The sequence below is a fragment of the Camponotus vicinus genome, unplaced genomic scaffold (assembly GCF_025532165.1).
Source record: "Camponotus vicinus isolate PSW18456_S1 unplaced genomic scaffold, iyCamVici1.0 SCAF_2, whole genome shotgun sequence".
Taxonomy (NCBI): Eukaryota; Metazoa; Arthropoda; class Insecta; order Hymenoptera; family Formicidae; genus Camponotus; species Camponotus vicinus.
In genome coordinates this window covers 3,779,585-3,799,523 of record NW_028141956.1, presented here as the reverse complement: position 1 = coordinate 3,799,523, position 19,939 = coordinate 3,779,585, and the positions used below count along the sequence as shown (strand labels likewise).

The 19,939-nt window shown below is 33.7% G+C and overlaps 1 protein-coding gene across 3 annotated transcripts; it reads left to right on the top strand.

The window, feature by feature from the left end:
• Positions 1-442: 442 nt before the first annotated feature.
• On the top strand, positions 443-19,016 carry Side (motor axon guidance molcule sidestep). Of its 3 annotated transcripts, XM_083090532.1 has the most exons (13): positions 446-544; positions 650-2,538; positions 9,207-9,339; positions 12,844-13,055; positions 13,130-13,240; positions 13,452-13,667; positions 15,082-15,378; positions 15,739-15,869; positions 15,962-16,121; positions 16,484-16,786; positions 16,984-17,445; positions 17,791-18,000; positions 18,083-19,016. In XM_083090532.1, the coding sequence occupies exons 2-13, from the start codon at positions 2,430-2,432 to the stop codon at positions 18,124-18,126; spliced, it is 2,388 nt and encodes a 795-aa protein (XP_082946658.1). In that variant the 5' UTR covers positions 446-544; positions 650-2,429; the 3' UTR covers positions 18,127-19,016. The 3 variants fall into 3 exon arrangements, with proteins under 3 accessions (XP_082946657.1, XP_082946659.1, XP_082946658.1); XM_083090531.1 differs by having other exon boundaries at positions 443-2,538; XM_083090533.1 differs by having other exon boundaries at positions 444-2,538; positions 16,984-17,439; positions 18,083-19,015.
• The last annotated feature ends 923 nt before the right edge of the window (positions 19,017-19,939 follow it).

The window sequence follows — 19,939 nt, the reverse complement described above, 5'->3', positions numbered from 1 at the left end:
AATTATAAATCATTTCAAATAAATTTGTAACCGAGGACTTAACAAGCTAGTTAAATATTTAATACCCTTTACTAAATCCAATGAGATAACTTTTTACAATCCTCGCATAACGCACAAACAAGTGTTTCACTTTATAACCCTGTTTTACAAACGGCATTACTCATTGCAGCATTTGCATGCATTACTTAGACTCTTATTTAGCATTACTCCCGCGTTCACACAAATGCACGTACACAACGGATGGATACGTGTGTGTGGGTGCACATATCCTATCTGCGTATTCGTGTCGAAGGCGCGCGTGTGCCGTTTTACGCGCGTGTAGGTGCGTGCCCGCGTTTCAAACGTGCGTGCGTGAACCGTGTACGAGTGCGTGTGCCGCGCGAGAAGGGCGAGGGTGTCTCTCGGGTAGGGGAAACTAAACGCGTGTCTTTGGTTTTGGTTTTAGTTTCGTGGCAGTCGCTGCCGACGCCGACGACGATCACGATCACGAAGACGAAGACGAAGACGAAGACGAAGACGACGACGACGACGATCCTCTCGAACGGTACCTATCTCGCGACAAACACACGTGTCTTGTCACACTGGCATCATTTCCCGACGAGCGAATCGACGTCGCGTGAAAGAGTGAAATATGCCCTTCGATTCGCAGGTGTAGCTGCAGATGGTGTAGCGGCTCGACTAAATCCAAGAGTATATCAGTGTCTCCAGTGCCAACCGACTGTATCCCGGTATACGAGGATTACCCTGGGGGATAAAGATTCATCCATCTCGAAGTACCGCATGTGTTCCGTTTTCGAGACACTTGAATAAAATTTACGCAGTTCTGTGCACTTGTGAATTTAAATCTCCTTCTCGCAATTATTGCAGCCGCTGGTATCAAAGGACAGAAGGATCAAAAACGCACTTTTCCTCCAACACTGTTTCACAAATTTTGTTGCTATGTGTTCTTTACAAAGATTCTATTGTGCAGTTTCCATATTTAATAAAACATCTCTTTCATATCATTTAATATCTGATAAAATATCTTCACAAGATTAAAGTGATTATCAGTCAATTCTAAATTTGGAGTACATATCAAAGAACTCGTTTTAAGCCAAATCTTAATTTAAATATAAAATTTAAATCAGTTTGAAAGACTCTATTGACAATCAATTGATGACAAGTAGCTTTTGAAGGTACTTTACTTCTTATATAAGTCATATTTCTCACATTAAACGAGATATTATCAGCTCACTATTATCACATTAATAGCTGATTGTAATAAAGAGGCATGAAAGTGACACCGCGCGATAGTGCCACCTGATTGCGTTTCTAAATTAAATCGCGTGGCACGCAAAAGGAAGACCACCTACCAAGAATAACGTCAGGCGAGGAGCGAGAGGAAGCGGTGGCAAAAAGCGGCATGTGTAAAAGGCACGTGCCCGAGACGCAGGATCAAAGTTGAAATTCCTCGAGAGGGCGGCGAAGGAGGAGGAAGCGCGGTGGCGGTCGGGGGGGAAGTTAAAGCGGACGAAGAGGACGTCGACCAAGAAGCGACAGCGACAGCCGAGGCGAAAGTTTCGACCGAGAGAGAAACGAACGTGCGGTAAAAAGAAAGACGAAAAGAGGAGGGGAAAAATGCACCGTGGTTTTGTTAATCAGGAGATTTCGACGCGTCCGGCTTAATAACGAGCGAAAAGAAAAGGAAGGGCGTGCGTGAAAGGACTCGTCGAAGGACCTCCGGCCGTGAATTGCGTATCGTTGGCGCCTGTACTTTTCATAGAAAGATCCGACTGAATAGGGCTATAACAAAGAATAAATGTCCGTTCTTGAATAAATGAATAAATGTCATTGAACTGTCGTCGAATGCAGATGTTCGCAGGAGAGTGGGAATTTTAAAAAGAGACGATCAAATATTCTCCGTAAAAATTAAACATCTGAATATTGCAAGGATACATGAATATAAACTCAAAAACTTATATTATTTTTATGTGAAAATAGTGATAAAAGGAAAAGTAAAAGTTTATCTTGTGGGATTTATATATTCGATCGTAGTGATCGTGTGTGCGTGTGTAGTGATTATAAATAATAAATTAATTAGTTTTCACGAATAATAATATTAATTAATAATAACAGTGCGCAAAAAAACAATTTAAACGCGACGTTATACGCAAACATTGATTCGATCGGTTCAATCGATCGGGAAGACGTCGAGAATGCCACGACGGTCTTTCGAATCGTTCGAATGGTCGCGATCGAAATTGTTCTGGAATCAATATCTGCCTCGCGAAAAGGATTGCCGTTGAACTAACACTGTGTGTTTAATTGAAAAAAGAACTCAGTACGATCGCAGAGCAATCGAAATCGAATGCTGCTCGTCGCGACAAGAGAGTGGATCCGACATATTGCGTACAATTAAGTCTCGATTCTCGATACAAGACGATATCGAGATGCGCTGCGCATTGGAATACATACTTCTGACGAGCCTGCTGATGGTGCTAAAGTCTCGTCGAATGGGCGCAGCTGCGGAGGAGCCGGTACCGGAATTTCAGAACAAAGGTACGAGTCAAGGTTCGAATTTCTTTATTCTAAAATATCACTTGGAGAATTTTCACCACCATAAGAATTTTTTTTATTGTTAAATTTATCGCTGGATATATATATTATGTGATTTCACTTATATATATTATATAAAAAATATTATAATTAAAACACATGATTTTATTTGCTCTTAAATTTACCTCAAAATATTTGCACTCGATGACACATCACACATAGAAGTCGATGCTTTAGACACTTTGCATATTTGCATCCATTTTCCATCATCAACTTCCATCTGCAGACATTTAAGCTCTCGTTGCCCGAAACTGTCAGAAGATTGACATCTAATTAGCAGGTCAAATCCGTCAACGAGGCTATTAACGTAGTACTCCCTTGAAGTTCAACGTGCTCTCGAAGTTTACACTTGGCTATATTTAGTTTACATTTACATGCTGACCTATTAACTTTATATCGACATCATATATGTGGAAGTGAAGTTTCACAAATTTCCTTCGAGTTGCTAAAATGATTTTGCATTACATTTTGATATCTCACAATCTTTTTGAAGGAGATATATCAATTTTCTATCTCTCTGAAAGTGATTAGATATTAATTCATCAATTTAGAAACTTTTTACAATATCTTTCTAATACGATTATTAACCGTAATGATTAGCACAGAACTGTCAATAATAATTAATAAGTTACATATATATAATTTATTACTTATTATTCCATAAATATGTATAATTAAAAAATGATTAAAAAATGTATGAAATAAAAAGGCCTATCGCGGGTTCTGTTATGTAATTCGTGAAATACCTTGATACTTTTGATCATCGACACACCAACCGGAAGGATTTAAATAAACCCACAGACCCGCATGCGACTTACTGACGTTTTAGCGTTCGTAAAATTTAATCAAGGCACCGTTTGTGTAGCTCAATCTCCAGCGCATCACAAGCAGTGATGCGTCGTTTCCTGTTTATAACGTATCGTTGCAACACAGCAATATCTCAATTCGCATAGGAGAGGAAGCAGATAAAACTGATTGTACTCGTTATCGTGCAAGGAATACCGCGCATACGCGTGAACATTTTAATTAATCGTATTACGGAACGATCCGACAAGTGCAGTAATAGGCTACGCCACGACGGTAGACGGGGCAAAAATTGAAACAGCTGTTGAAATAGACGTCGCCAGTTTAATTTGGCGAGTCTGCCGACGTTCGCCGCTATGCCAGAATAATTACATTATTAATCTCAGAGTTGCCGACTCTCGGAAAATCGCTAAGACAGCCGTGAAAAAAAAGATATCACGGCAAAACCCGGAAGAGAGAGTATCTCGGTTGTAAAATGCAACAAGCGGAATTAAACTCGTGCATTTTACGGTCATGAAATAATTGCGAACAGTATTTTTGGTCAGTAGTGTTGGGATTCTTGTGAATATAATAGTTTAATAATTATTTAATAATTCACGATGCAAATTATATAATACATACAAAAGTAGAATTATTTATTTCCGCATTTATTTCTCTTTTTCTCCTTTTTAAATTAGTATTTTAAAATATTATTTTTCAGTTAATTAAGACATAACGAGAAAATTATGAATTAAAATAATATTAAAATAATATTATAATGTTTTTTAAAATAATGTGTTTTATTACAGCCTTTCTCTTTTTAAAATTATACATTACAGTCTTTCTCTTTTTAAAATTATATATATCGAAACAGAAGGAAAGTACTGAACTGCAGCGTGTTAAAATAATGAATAATGCAAATGGGAGCGAGTTGCGATCAGAGATAAAGCGATCGCGCGCGATATATTCGCGATATAATAAGAGCAGCGTCAGCCAAATCCTGCCACGTGCGAAGCGGTAGATCGTAATAGGAAACGCCATAAGCGCACATCGGTGAGTGGATATTTTTGTCGACGATCTCTTGCGGACAGCGAATCTGAGTGCGAGAACTCGGATGATGCCGAGTTTGCGACGAAAGAATTCGCACGACTTATTTTCAGCGGGAAAGAAGTCTTCAAAATCTTCGCCTACGTCGCTATAAACTTCATTATTCACATAATAACTAAAATAATTTCACCAGGAATCAACGCTGTCAACAAATAGAAATTTAGAAATGACATTGTAAATGTCAAGTAGCGACAAATGTGTACATAATTTCACCAATAATTATTGAAAATTTAGCTGAATATATACAGATATATGCAAGAGAGACCTCGTATTCATAAAGCTCTGATAACTTTATAATATTGATCGTTTAGTTGTTTACAAATGGCTACATGGGGGATGATAAAATCTTGTCATTTATCATTACGATCACGTAGGTATCACGAGAGCCTTTACATGTTTGTCTAACAGTAAAAGTCATGCGGAACGGCCCATTGCGAAAGCAACACTTTCTGCGAAATGAAAACACATAAACCATTGCAAGCATGCTTTTCGCGCTCGGGAGATCACCCTCGGTATCGTTGCATCGTACATCTCAACGACTCCCTCGACATATGCTAATCTGATACACAGTTCAATTTGCATTTTGCCTATAAAATGTGTATAATATAAGCGACCTTTTTGTACGAAACAAAAAAATCAATGTACGAAAAAACTTCGAAAGCTCCCTCCAGGAAAAATAATATATTGGAATATTTCAAAGAATAAAAATACTTTAAAGTATAACAGAATATTTTGAAGTATAAAAATAATTTGTTGAAAATACACATAGACTGTTAAATATAGGCCGTTTAATAATTAATTGAAACTTAAAATTTAGTAATTAATTTAATAATAATGTCTATTTAATGTCAAATATGTATGAATTTAAAAAAATTAGCAAATTATAGTAGTGCGCTTTAATAATTTTTTGAAATATTAGTTGTAAATTATGTTTTCAACCTGCTGATATGTACTTTTAATTAGTTGGTGCACGTTGTCGTTTACAAATGTCAGAAATGATAAAGTGGAATAGGACAATAGGATTTCTCATTAAATAGAAACAAAAGTTTGCTAATTTATCCCAATGCATGGTAACTATGCATTGTTCTCAACATCTAATTGAAAGCAGTATTGACATTATCAGCATTACATGGATCACGTAGCACGCATATTTCGCATCTCTGATAAATTATTATATTATTTAATGTTTATATAATCGCTCGCATTCTATCTTCATTGATTCGATTCTTAATCGCTCATTCATGAAACAAGATCCAAGTTGTAATTAATTGCAGCGTTTTGACCTTTGTCCAACTACTACTGACGCTAAACTTCTATGTCACATGTCGCTGGTATTATGGACGAGTACACTATGATTAATTATACTATAATTATATGGAAAGATAAATCGAGATAATATACAGACACATTACATACACCATATTATTTAAATATTTAATAGCTTGAATTTGTTATACATTAATATATAATTATCGAAATAATTTATGATTTTAAATCGATTTCAAGTGATTAAAACAAATTATTATAATATAATTTGAGACTAGGAAATTATAAATATTAAAATAAAGACAGAATTTTATATATTCATAAGATCATAATTATTTCTATAAAAGATTGATAGAATCGCAATCTATTATTTTTGCCATTTAAATGATAATTATGAAATATGTATTACGCTATTAACATTTAAACTTGAGATGGTCAAGGGTCGAAGGACAAAATAGCGAGGTGGAACATAGAGAAAGGGTTGCCCTTTGAAAACGGAACAAGAACAGGTTTGCCTAACGTAACGAGGAAACCACAGGGTGTGCGGGTCAGAGCATTGGTGAAATTATCATACAAAGTGGTCAAAGGTATCCTCGCGTATCCCCTTCCCTTCCATCCCTTGGGATGACCCTTGGGATAAACAGCTCACAGGGAGGTCGAAACGAACAGAAGGTGGTCGACCGAAAATCGACGTAATCGTCGGGTTGCGTGTAGCTCGTTATTTCGAAACAGATCCGAATAATTTAGGTAGGTGGCCACATGGTCTTTTTAAATAATTACCAGGCATCGAGATGAGATGCATTACCTATTTTTTAAACAAGAATTTATGTAATCACCTTTGTAACTCATCGTTGAAACTCGATAAATCATCTTTAAATCGATCATTTATTATTCGGTCTATTATTATTAATTATTCTCATCTCGAATGAGGATTTCATTTTATGTTAGCATGCATCCAAGCTTGTTTACAATTTATCATATATTTAATATTATAACTTTAAATATTTGTAATAAAAGAAATATTATAGTATTACTACTATTATTATTCAAGTAATAATTTACAAAATAATTTTCTTATGTGCGATTTTGTTTAACTTTAAGAAACATTTTACAAAGTTCTTATAGGGTGCATTATTGAGTTTTTCGAGGACGTGCTTTTCTTACAAGTGTATAGAAGAGTCGTTCATATCAGAATGATAAACACGACCGCGAATCGTTCGATCTATCAACAGATCGATAGATGCGCAGTCGAATGAAAGGAAGGACAGAGAAAGAGGCCAGGCTACGGCACGGAAATAGACATATGCGACCGGAAGCACGATTTTCCAACGAACACACGATACAAAAATAGCAGAGGAACTTGTCTCTTGGCCGGCTATTATTTACATAACCGCGCGATACGCGAGTGACTTTTTCAGCGCTCCAGATCAACTCTTCTAAAAAAAATGGTCTCTATTCCTTGCATAAGAAAACAAGAGGAACAAGCGCAGCGATTCACTTAGGGCTCCACAAACTGCATTCAGTTTTTCTTCCATGAAAGACAGGTGGATGCAGTGCTCAAAAACAACAGTTTTATCCTTCTTAACTGCACGCTCTTACATTTTTTTAGTTTGAGTTTGAAATGAAAGATATGTATACTTAATACGCCTTAAAAAAGAGGAAACATGAGCGTTTTTATCTCGCAGTCAAAAGAGTAAGTGATAGATTATAAAATATAGTAGAGCTTAAACTCACACATCATATGAATCAATATATCCGTCAAATAAAAAAACGGTAAAGAAAATATATCATTAAAAATTTTTGTGATTCCAACGTCATACTTCCTAACGTCATATTTTATTTCTCACATATGGCAAAGTATATAAAATAACTTTATTATATTTATTATACTTTTTTTCTTAAAAATTTTTGAGTGAGAGTTTATTTAATATATATATTTATAAAATTATGTAATATATGTGTATTAAAAGTCTCGAAATTCTGTGCACCGCTGCGTACGCGAAGAGAATGCTCAACCACCAACGCACAACTTAACAGGATGCTTAGTCGCATCCCTCTCGGCAAGTCCTTAAAAGCTCAGTGGGGCCGATGAAATACATAGCAGCGTACTAATGAAGCGGTTCTTCGCGAACGGCACTGTCATCGTTATGCTCGTGTGGCCACGTGCATGATATTGTGCATAACACGAAAGGAATGCATGGATATATGCACTTTACTAAACTCTAATCTTATGCGAATAAATAAATAACGGCATGAAAATCTATATAATTTATTTTCTCCTCTTTTGCATCTTATTTAGAATGTAAATGCGTGCAAGATAAAAATGTCTCATTCATATGCATGTATTCTAAGAACTGTTATACGCTAAAAATGTGTCACATAGATGCATTGAATTTTACCAAAAGAAAATACTCGATATAATGATTGACGAGAGATATATCGGTGTATGTGTGTGTGTTTACAATGAAGTTATCAATGAAATACCAGGATTAACAGAACGTAGTGTGACTCGCACACGTGCGTCCGGCCGGCTGGCCTGCGTTATATCGCTTCTATTTTCCGCACTGCTACTTCGTAACGAGATGTGACGAATCTAAGTTTAAGTCGTGCGTAGAGATGCATAAAATTATAGACAATGGTACATCAAATCAATGCTCGTCAAATAATTGCGAGCTGGCAAAGTTACACGGCGAAGTAAACTATTTTCGCCAAGAGTACGAGAAATCCGGAAATAATAGACAAAGGCCTTTTTAGAACGCATTTAATTTTTAGTTTTGCATTTAACTTTTAATTTTTAAGTTTTCATCGAACTATATATTTGTAATCTTGAAAATTATATCATTTCATTGCTAAAGAATTAAATTTATATAAAATATTCATGTATTTGTGTTAAATAAAATACTCATATATTAATGGTTTTTGTCTCTTTTCAATAGATTCCATTTATAATATATTTCAAAATTATATACAATATATAGTTATAATCTTAAAAAAATATATTATATTTCATATAATATATTTTAAGATTACAATTATATATTGTTTGTATGATTTTCTTTTAAAATTAAAACCTAGAATATTTCGAAACAATGTTAGAGAGAGAACGATATTTTTCCGTAGTGTTCGATTGATGCTAACACTTAAGCGATAAACTCGCTGATTTATATATTTTTCTACCAGTCATTGTGGGCGGCAGCGCAAAAATGTATAGTTCGTATATCATGAAAATGATCTATATCTCGACTTGTAAATAGGTTGATGTATGTGGTGATTATTGATTACAATTTCCAACAGGGACAAAGAATATTGTCATACTTTTGTATAAATTATTTCTTGACTGAATCTCTTGACATAGAATCAGTAACAAATATTAAAATTATTAATGAGTCAAATATATGATTAACTAGGGAGATACATATATTTAAAAATATGTAATTTTTTGAATATTTTCTCAGCACCGGTAAGATTAGTCTGGGCAACCGAAGGAGACAATGTGGAGCTGCCATGCGACATTACACCGCCAACACCGGAGGATTCGGTCAATATGGTTCTCTGGTTCAAGGACAACATCGGTATACCACTCTACAGGCAAGTCTCTCTTGCGCTTTAAAAATAATCTTACCTATTTGATACTATTTTTACACAGCATTGGCGCCATAAAGATGGTACGACGACTTGTCTGAACTTAACTCTGCAGAAAATGTCGCCAGCAATTCTCAAAAAATAAAAAATTGTTGTTAGAAGCGTGTTAAAAATTAAATGGAAAAAATAGAGATCCATAGAAACTTCTATGTTCTCCATAGCAAATTTATATACAGATCAAGAGGCGCACTTTTTTGGAACGCAATAGAAGCAAATTTTTTTTCTTGACAGCGCGCGAGATATGTTCTCGAGCTTAAAAATGTTCCTGCTGCTTTCGACTTCCTGCTTTCTGGGAACTCGCGGAAACTGATTCACATGACGTTGACTTTTGGTCGAAAGTCGGACTGCCGGATGTTGGCTAGGCCCACATTATTGTGGGAGATGAGATGCCATTGTTCTGAAGCCGCATCTCGAAATATCTCGGCACGAAATATCTGAGCCCGAGCGTGAACTTTTGCATTTATAGACGCCACCAACGCGTGCTACTCATAATAAATATAACGAGCATTAACAATCAATCTAATTTAACACGGTCTATTTTCATATTAAATATTGCTTTAGAAGAGAAACAGTATAATTAGATAATAAAATTACACGCAATTAATATCATGGTAATTTTACATAAAAAGAACAAAAATACTGATATTTTGATATATTGATATACTGATTTTTTATTTAGAAAGCATTAAAATTATTAAAGTTAATTAAATTAAAATCACCTCACACACATATATATTAATATAAAAAAATGGTACATAATATTAAATTTTTTAATACATTCATATTATTATTATTATTTTATACAGATCAAAATATATTTGACTATGCATTATGGAAACTTTTTAGAAATTATCACTTGTCAAGTTATATCAAATTTATTCGGAAATTTATCATGTGAGTGTGTAATTATAAAAATAATTGTATATTAATACATGTATGCGAGGAGGGGAGTTCGGAGGGGAAATTGAGTTAGATCAAGATTGTATATAAATTATTCAATCAAATTTTCACGATCGAAAGCGTGGCATGATGAAATTTCATAACACTGGTTAACTTTCAGAAATAGCAGTCGATTGAATACTTTTTTCGACTAATATAAGCATAAGAGTGGTATTGTTTATTTACAAAAACGATCCCTGGAATCATAAAATAAGATATTTTCTTAAATTACCACCCCATTCGCTTGTCTGTAACAATAAATAGCTCCATGTAAAATTTGCACATGTATTTGAAGAATTTTTATTACGAAGATCTGCTTTTTAGAATTTTTGTACTTTGTTATTCGCTAAAAAAATGGAAATGATGTAAATTATTAAATAAATATTTAAATATGGATAACATTTTAATTAATTTTCAAGCATCGTATATATTATCTTCATAGCAAGGCACATTTTTTCAGATATAAAGTAAATGTGTATAAAAAAAGTGGATAACATTTATAGTTTTCATAATCAATCCATCATGAAAATGCATTATTTATAGGACGAATTGAAATATATAATTAACATTTTTTTCGGTGAAATTTTTTTAATTGAAAAAATTGTATACTATTTGATATACTTTTTCTTCTTTATATTTCACTTCGTAAAAAAAACTTCATGATCCTCGAATTTCTTGAAATAACAAGAGAACATATAAACAGCTAAAAGTGTAACGAAAATGCAGTGCAATATCTAGGCGATAGAAACAATTGTTAAACAGTGATTATTAAAGCCACGATGGTTCAAGGCTCGGATGAAGGCTCACTAAAGAATATAGAATTTAGATAAGAATATAGAATATAAATAATATCAAAAGATCTTCATATAAGAAAATATAACAAGTAAAAGAAATCGTAGAGCGTTAAAGGAAAACGCAAATAAATCACGAGGATAAAACCAGATTTTCATTACTTATCTTCTATTAGAGAAAATTTATTTGCAATTGAAATTATTTGCTGTAAACGATATAGAGCATTAATTTAAATCTTTTCAATAATTTTGTGACCAATTCGAATCACGGTTGAACCGAAACGTAAGTTGATTGTTGGCCTTCTGGTCGCTCTTTGCGTTTTATGTTTTAAAATTCTTTGTAGCGGAGAACTTTTTTTCATGCATTCATAGAAACCTTATATTTTCGCTCTAACAAATAAAATATGCTCTGTTCAATTTCATGGCACGTGATCCGAGTCACGCGGGATGAAATTTTCCGATCTCTGTTACCTTTGACTTGACTTTGATGGTCGTCATCAACCGCATACCAGCAGGGAATCGCACGACGCACAACCCTTTGACGATTTCTCCCTTTTTTGTGTTACCATCGTTTTTCCGCTTGCCGAAGCGATTTCCTGTTCCTGCTTTACGTAACGCTTAGCTCGCTAAAGCAGCTGGAACCTAAATTCGCGGTTGGCGAAGCCTGCCAACTGTCCTTTTTTCGGCCGCGAATAGGCGCGATGCACGCGAGTTTAGTCACCGTGAGTCGCCAATTGACGAAAGTGCGATGTTTATCAACTTTCCGGTACCGGAAACGCTAAACATCGTCATGGAAGTTTAGAAGAGGAAGAGATTTCCTCTTGGCCAATTTAATGGCGCTTCTTGGCGTGAAACCTGACTTTTCTTGCAATAACAATAATAAAGAAAATTTGTATCTTTTTACCCAGAAAATATAGTATAAATAATTTTAATAAATAGTTTTAAATTCTTTAGATTTATAATGTCAAAAATAACATTAACATATTCGATATTTTAAAATGGTTTAACAATAAACTATATTTTTAAAAATAATTGAAATTTAATCACTCAGATTATTTTTATTATTATTTATATTATATAATATTATATTTTCAGGATGTTTATTTAATCTTTTTAAATCTTGTAAAAGAATTCTTTAAATTTTCAGATACTTTTCTTTTTAAAAATTCTAGGTAAAGAAAATATTTTGAAGATTTTTTTAGTACAAATTTCTAAAATAAGTTTTCTTATTAGATTTTTCTTTTAATGTTTTTTACTCGTACAATAGAAAAATATAGAGCTTCTTAATTTTCAAGTGTTGGATTTATAAAATTAGAAAACTGAATTACTTTAAGAAAAGCATTTTTTACTTGCATAAAATTTTCATTTTGCATCACTAAAAATTACAGTAAAAAGCATGTACTTCATATTTAATATTTTATTAAAATATGATTATATAAACAAATAAGCATAGATATATATTCATAATATATTTTAAATACATATAATTTACTTGACTTATCGACTGTTTACAATATAAAAATAAAATTACCAACGAAAGAATTTTTTAAAGAAATTCTCTGAATTCCAATAAAATTTTATAAAAATTTCCTGATTTATCTAGGTAGAAAACATTCCTCAAAATTTCGGATTTTCCATGTTTTTCCAGCGAATAGATTATGATCTTGATTATATATATTACGAGATAGTTTAATTTTGATTCACCTATTTTTTTCTACAGCCTGGATGCGAGAAACGGTAGTTTGACCAACGCCATTCATTGGGCAGTAAGCGACGATCTCGGAAGACGAACGTACTTCCAGGTCGGCGACGGTCACCGAGCAAGATTGAAAGTCACCAAGGTGACGTTGAAAGATCAAGGTATCTTCAGGTGCAGAGTGGATTTCGTGGATTCTCCGACACGAAATTTCCGCGTGAACCTGACTCTAGTTGGTAACTATCACATTTTACAGAGTGTGATAAGAGTAAAATATCATTATACCGTCACATTTTTTACTTTTTTTCAGAGCAACCAAGTAAACCTGTGATATATGATGCCCAAGGACGAGAGGTGACAGGAATAGGAGGTCCTTTTTTGGAAGGTTATAGCCTTGCTCTGACTTGTCAAGTGTCTGGAGGTATAAAACCAACTTTATTCAGTTAAATTTTATCATCAATACATATTAACATGTTTTGATATATATCTGAATATCGCTTTATTATTATATCTATAATATTGTCGCATATTATTACGAGCTATTTGTACAAATTTAAAGAATTTTATGCAAGTTGATTCACAAAAAGATTGCGAGAGAAGATTCAGAAAAATTGCATTTGTAATTGTTACAGGTAGACCTAAGCCCTCGGTAACTTGGTGGAAGGATGGCGAGTTGCTGGATGGCGTGGTAGATACTGTACCTATCGGCTCGCCGAATAGATTTACGGTGAATGACCTATTTGTCGACAAAGTCACCAAGTCACTGTGGGGAGCGAAGCTCGAATGCAGGGCACAATCAGCACCAATGGGAAAACCTATCGTCCGCGAGGTGTCTCTCGACATATATCGTAAGTATTACATTTTGAACGATACAAAATTACATTCGGAGAATTTCGAGGAATTAAAATCGATTTTATGATTCTGAAAAATAAAACTAAAGAAAATACAGTTCGTGAATTATATTTTCAAGCTAGTTTCAAGTCTCGGCAATGATTACGAGCTCGTAAATCTTTCGACGATCGCATCCCATCGAGCACATCTTCTGATGCTTTCTTGACTTATTCAATGTTTGAGCGACGATGAAATGCAAAAGGGCGGCATTTCGAAGAAGCGAATCATAAATGCTGCGTTAACGTGACATCTGCTTAAAATAAAATCGAAGAAACACTCTTCAAGGCCGTTCCTTCGATTCTAAGCACGTGCTAAAAAGCGGTCTTAAGTAGTATGTGTTAAAAGGCACTCTTGGCACGTTTTATTCGATCGACATGTCGCGCTTCCGCTCTCTTTCTCTCTTTGTTTTCTCTTTCCTTCGCCTTGTTTTCGTATTTATTTTTAAATCAAGATAAACAGGAAGACCATCGTGCTTTGCATCTGCAAGAAGCATATAAAGCAAATACTTGTTGCAATTCTCGAGAAACTAAAATTAAATATAAATGTCAAATTTATGTTTCAAGTTATTGTGCAAAGAGCAATTATTTATTTTTAATTTAAAGAAATATATATAAATTATGTGTGTGTGTGTAACTTTGATTGTTCAATTATGTAACTTGAAAAATATATTAAATGCCTGAAATAATTAATTGACAAATATTATAACATATTTAAATTTTCAGTTTATTTAAAATTTTTTAATTTTATTGCATATAGAATTTTTTTTGTTTTTTATTGTAGAAAGAAAAAAAATTTGAGACTAAAGTTCACAAATTATTTACAAATTATTCTATGTATATTTTTCAATAAAATAAATTTTATCGTATTATATTTGGTTTTTTTTTTTAAGTATCTGTCGTATTCTCCTATATCCGAATATTGGCGAAAGAAATTTAAACACAGTAGCAACTGACGCGCGGCGGAAGCGAGATGAATTCCAACGATTTCACGCGGGCCTTCTTAACTCCTTTGACGGTCGCATTTCGCAGAAATTGTCGTCTAAAAATAAAAATACGCGGGCGAGTTTCGGGACGACGGGCATCTGGCCCTCTTTTGGTCCTCGTTATTTTTGTGGCGCAGCGCCGACAACGAAGTTCTCGATTCGCTTATAATTTTTTGCATCTAGCAGCAGCATCATCATCCTTCGCGTCTACGCAGATGTAAATTTTTGACGACAACTGTCAATCTTTGTTAGACTTCCAGGCGTTTCTTGCTTCCATATTTCGTTTTAGATTAGAAATCTAAAGTTTCAGTAGAGTCAAAAACACAGCAGAAGATATTCGTATGATTTAATCTTTTCTTATTAATCCTGTTGTTTTTCGCATGTTTTAGTGAAACCGGCGATCGTGAAAATCGTTCTGAGCGAAGATCAGATCTTTGCCGGTCGTCCGATCGCCGCTAGATGTGAAACTTGGGGTAGTTCTCCAGCGGCCAGGGTCATTTGGAGGCTGGGAGAACATGTGATGGGCGATCCCAACGTATCCACCACGCAGAGAAGTAATTCGACGGTGAGCAAACTAGCTTTGGTCCTCAGTAAGGATGATGATGGCAAGGAATTGATTTGTCGAGCTGAAAATCCGAGGTTTCCTGGAGGAGTGCTCGAGGAAGTCAAAACACTTCATGTCTCTTGTGAGTTTTCAGTTTTTGACAATTATTTTAAATCGAGTCAGTCGAATAACATGTCAAATTTGCGATAATAAAATGTGTAAATGTATCCAAAAATATAATTTTAATTTTTTGTTTTTAAAAAGTGAAATTCTCATATTATTCTCGCATATTTTTGTTTGTATATTTCTCAAATTTAATAGTTTCAAGAATTTTCAAATATTTCTTAAAATTCAGATGGCAAGAAAATTTAAAAAAATATTTCTTTAAAAATTTTTTTATTTCCTCAGTTTTCCTAATCCCTTTAAGTTCTTTGCCTAAAACAACAGTTGCGAAATTAAATACTATAATATATAATGACGCAATTCCTCGAATTACAAACAGATGCTCCAGTAGTCGTCGCTCGTTTGGCCACTGGCTACGTCTTAGATACTTTGAGGGAGGGCGACGATCTCAAGTTAGTCTGCGACGTTCAAAGTAACCCACCACCGATGCTAGTGATTTGGTATCACGATGTGAGTAGAAATAGAAAGAAAGAAGGGAAAAGAAGGGAAAGAGTCTCGTTATTCGGCATGATTTATTGCTATTCTCGCGTTCTTATCCGCAGAATCAACGACTGGAGCATGATGTGAACGCCGGAATTTTGTTGGCTTCAAACTCGTTGACTCTTCGGGTCCTCACGCTCGTTCACGTCGGCGAGTATTCCTGTGCGGCCACGAACACTGTGGGAGAAACTCACAGCCCGCCGCTTTTTATTCACATGAAATGTGAGTAGTCGCTTTTATTTATCAGCACGTCATTCAAAAATCATTCCTGTCAGAATGAACTGTTTTCACGTCTCGAGCATTAAATTAAATTTAATTGCAATATAAATTAATATGCATAAATGTAATATAAATTAAATCTCGTATTAATAAGCCAAGCTTTTTAATTTAATTATTATTTGAAGTTTGATAAAAGCTTATGATTTTTTATTATTTAAAATGTCAAAAAATTGTTATTAAAATATATTAAAAAAAATTTATAAATAAAGATAAAAAATAATTAGCAATCATTTTTCTAAGACATTTTTCTAAGCGAGAATGAATTTCGTTTTCTATTTTTCATAACAATTTCAAATATTCGATAGATGCACCGAGATGTAGAGAAGGTAACGAAAGGAGAGAGATCACTGTCAGTCGACACAAGACAATATCGCTTACGTGCGAAGTGGAAGCGCTACCTGACGATCATGTGCGATTTTCATGGACTTACAACGGTACTATCGGAGACGTTTTACCTATGCCAAATTCGAGGGTCGAGAATAAAGGCCTCACGAGTGTGCTGGAATATACAATTGACGCTGATACCGATTATGGCACGCTGGCTTGTTGGGCGAGCAATAGCATTGGTCGTCAAAGGGCACCCTGTATATTCAACATTATACCTGCTAGTAAGTCATTCATTAATTACGATTTGCGTATTCCCTTAATTCTCGTGTATTTCATGTAGAAAGAATCTCTAAAAGTAAAAGAAAAAAATATTTTTTTAACAATTATAAAATATAAATTATTCTTATACGTAATACTTTTTAAATATTAAATTCGTATTTAAGTGTTCTTTACACTTAAACATCGATTTTTTTATCAGAACCACCGCAATCACCACTGGACTGTGCGTTGCACAACGAGAGTAGTTCACTAGAGGTTAATTGCATCCCGGGATCGGACGGCGGATCTCCGCAGCACTTTTTACTGGAAGTTCGAGGATCTCTTAGAAATTCCATCATCGGCCAAATTGGCCCTCATACTCTTCAAACACCTCAGAGCGATCAGGGGATGGTCGGGGAATCGCCGCCTATTTATCAAGATATGAATCCGACCCCACACTTCCAACTTCACGACCTCGAACCGGGATACGATTATACGGTGTATATTTATGCGATCAACGGACGTGGCAAAAGTGAACCCGCTCTTCTGGAAAACGTCAGAGTCGCGGAATCTATCGGTGGAAAGATGGAGAGAAGTGGGATTTTTCTGGAGGATCTAAAAAAAGCGCTGCCGCAAGCCAGTTCTGAAAATATGATCATCGTTATTGCATTGACAGGTACAGGTAAAATCAACGTTTATAGTTTTTTAAATTCAATTCTAATGTACAAATTTCATATAATTTCTTTGTCTAGCTTTAGTTTGATGCTAAATTTAAATTTGTCGCATTAATTATATTTTTATTAATATAATTTGTCATATTTACATATAACTTTCAACTTATTATTAAATTATTTTTCTTTTTTTCTATACGTTAAGATAATAGAAAAATTATTTTGAAAAACAAAATTTTCAGGACGTATTTTGTCGCACTTAGAGTTTTAGATTTTAGATTTCCATTTAAACTTTGCTCTTATTGTAACACGATTTAAAATTAATTTTTTGTATAATTCAATTTTGGATTCTAAAGGCGCGGCAGCGTTGGTCCTCATCGGCATCGGAATGATTATCGGTCTGGCAATCTGCAGGAGGAGATCAAATACTACCATCATCGAAGGTCCGGATGATTTCACTACGCCGACCTATGTTCCGGGTCATAGGATCGAGCCTAGAATCAGATACTCTAACGAGAACAGACGCTCTCAAAGAACAAGTCTCTACGTCGAAGAAAATCGAAAGGGTACTTTAATAATGATTTGAACTTGCTGATAAATTGGTAATTTAAGAGAGAATAATTTCTTAATTATTTTTTTTTTTTTCAGAGCCGGATTTACTTAACCGAATGGAGCTCGATGTGCGAGATTAATTCTGATTTTGTACAGCTAGAAATAATCGAGACACAAAGTGCAATGTAAAGTAGTATTCCATATATAAAATTGAACTGCTTCGCATATAAATCGGTATGTTCTATTCGTGTAATTAATCTGTTAGTAAACTAGAAGTATGACGGTTGAGTATCACGGTTGTTGGCTGTAACGAGTAACTATTAGCCATATAAATCATTTCGCTCGAACGCTTGAGCAACGCGTGTTAGTATTTACGATCGAATCGAAGAAGTTGCCGATCTTCATGTAAATCGAGGCATTACGAAACACATTCTATTAGTTATTTATATTCATTTTCCGCGAAACGCTTGGTCGTGCGATTCAAGGAGATCGACGATCGAAATTTGTACTTTAAATTGTATAGAATCTAGAGTTAAAATAGCGTTAAATGTACAGTTATTTTTACAATGTAGAACGCGGCTAAGACATCGGAGATCCTGCATACTTCTAAGTATAATTTTATTAATATGTCGATCCCTAAAAACGTGATTTTGTGTACCTTTTTCTTCGTTGTACAACAAACTGCTTCAAAAAAAGTGAACGCCGCTTTTAAATAATTTAGAGAGTTTTATAAATTTTAATCGCGCAGACAAAACTTGAGTTTATATATTTAATAAAGAAATATATAATATTTAATAAATTCTACGTTTATATCATTTTAACGTTGTGCTGTACGATGCTATATTCAATTACTTATATTTTGAATACATTCTTTTTTTGAAGCAGCCCATAGTTCATAAATTATTGTATAATCTTTGATCAGCGTAGTTGACGCTATTCCATACGATTATTGTAAATACTCACGTATTGATTAATATAAATATAATTTTAAAGAAAACTGATCAGATTGTATTATTAATGATTAATGATCAATCAGATTAAAAAGACTATATTAAATGAATTGTTTTTTTATCTCCACTCCTATTTTAATTGCGCGTCTAATATGTAAAAATTTATAATTTAATTAATATTGATATTTTTAAGTTATTTTACAATTAATAATGATAATTGCTTTCATAAATCGTCTCTGTATTCCTATGCTTTATATAACAAAGCATCGAAATTACTGACGTTGAAGTCGTTAATTTAGCAATTTGCCGATTATTAATAATAATAAAGCAGCTACTGATTTAATTATTCATTTCACAAACATGTCTGGCGTATATAACTAGTTATAATACATATATTTACTGAATATTTGCTGAATACAATATTTTACAATAAGTGAACTGACATTTGATACATTGCAATCTTATTTAAACGAATCAGATCGATTATAAATGCTTTTCTGCAATATATTACGAATATATGTTAAATTTCTAACATCGATAAAAAAGCATTTTGTCTAATTCCTAATATAAGTAACATGAACCAATTAATCTAATCATAAGAATGTCTCGAATCTTTATGATAATCAATGTATGCAGACAAATGTTTGAAAAAAAGATTAAATTATTCTATATCTTTTGAAAGCCAAAACGTGATCTACGTTATCAGCTATCAATATAACAACTGATGCGTCTCACGTAGTCATACGTATGAAAGCGCCACATGTATGAAGAAATAACGTATCCATTCACATTTATCTCTATCATACATTTATTATAAAATCTAATCAAATTTATTTCTTTCGTAATTATTAATCGTTGATATTGAAAATTAATTAATTTCATTCTTATCTCGTTTATTTTTTTTTTCGATTTTTCATGTAATAGCGTTTTTATATATAAATTTTGTAAAATTGTCCCCATGCTTACTTTACATTATAATGTCGTGAAATCAATTCAGAGATTT

Coding starts and splice junctions, on each gene's coding strand:
- Side (XM_083090531.1), top strand. CDS start 2,430: ATGCGCTGCGCATTGGAATACATACTTCTGACGAGCCTGCTGATGGTG. Junction 16,122..16,483: donor GCTTTTTATTCACATGAAAT/GTGAGTAGTCGC, acceptor AATATTCGATAG/ATGCACCGAGATGTAGAGAA. Junction 16,787..16,983: donor ATTCAACATTATACCTGCTA/GTAAGTCATTCA, acceptor TTTTTTTATCAG/AACCACCGCAATCACCACTG.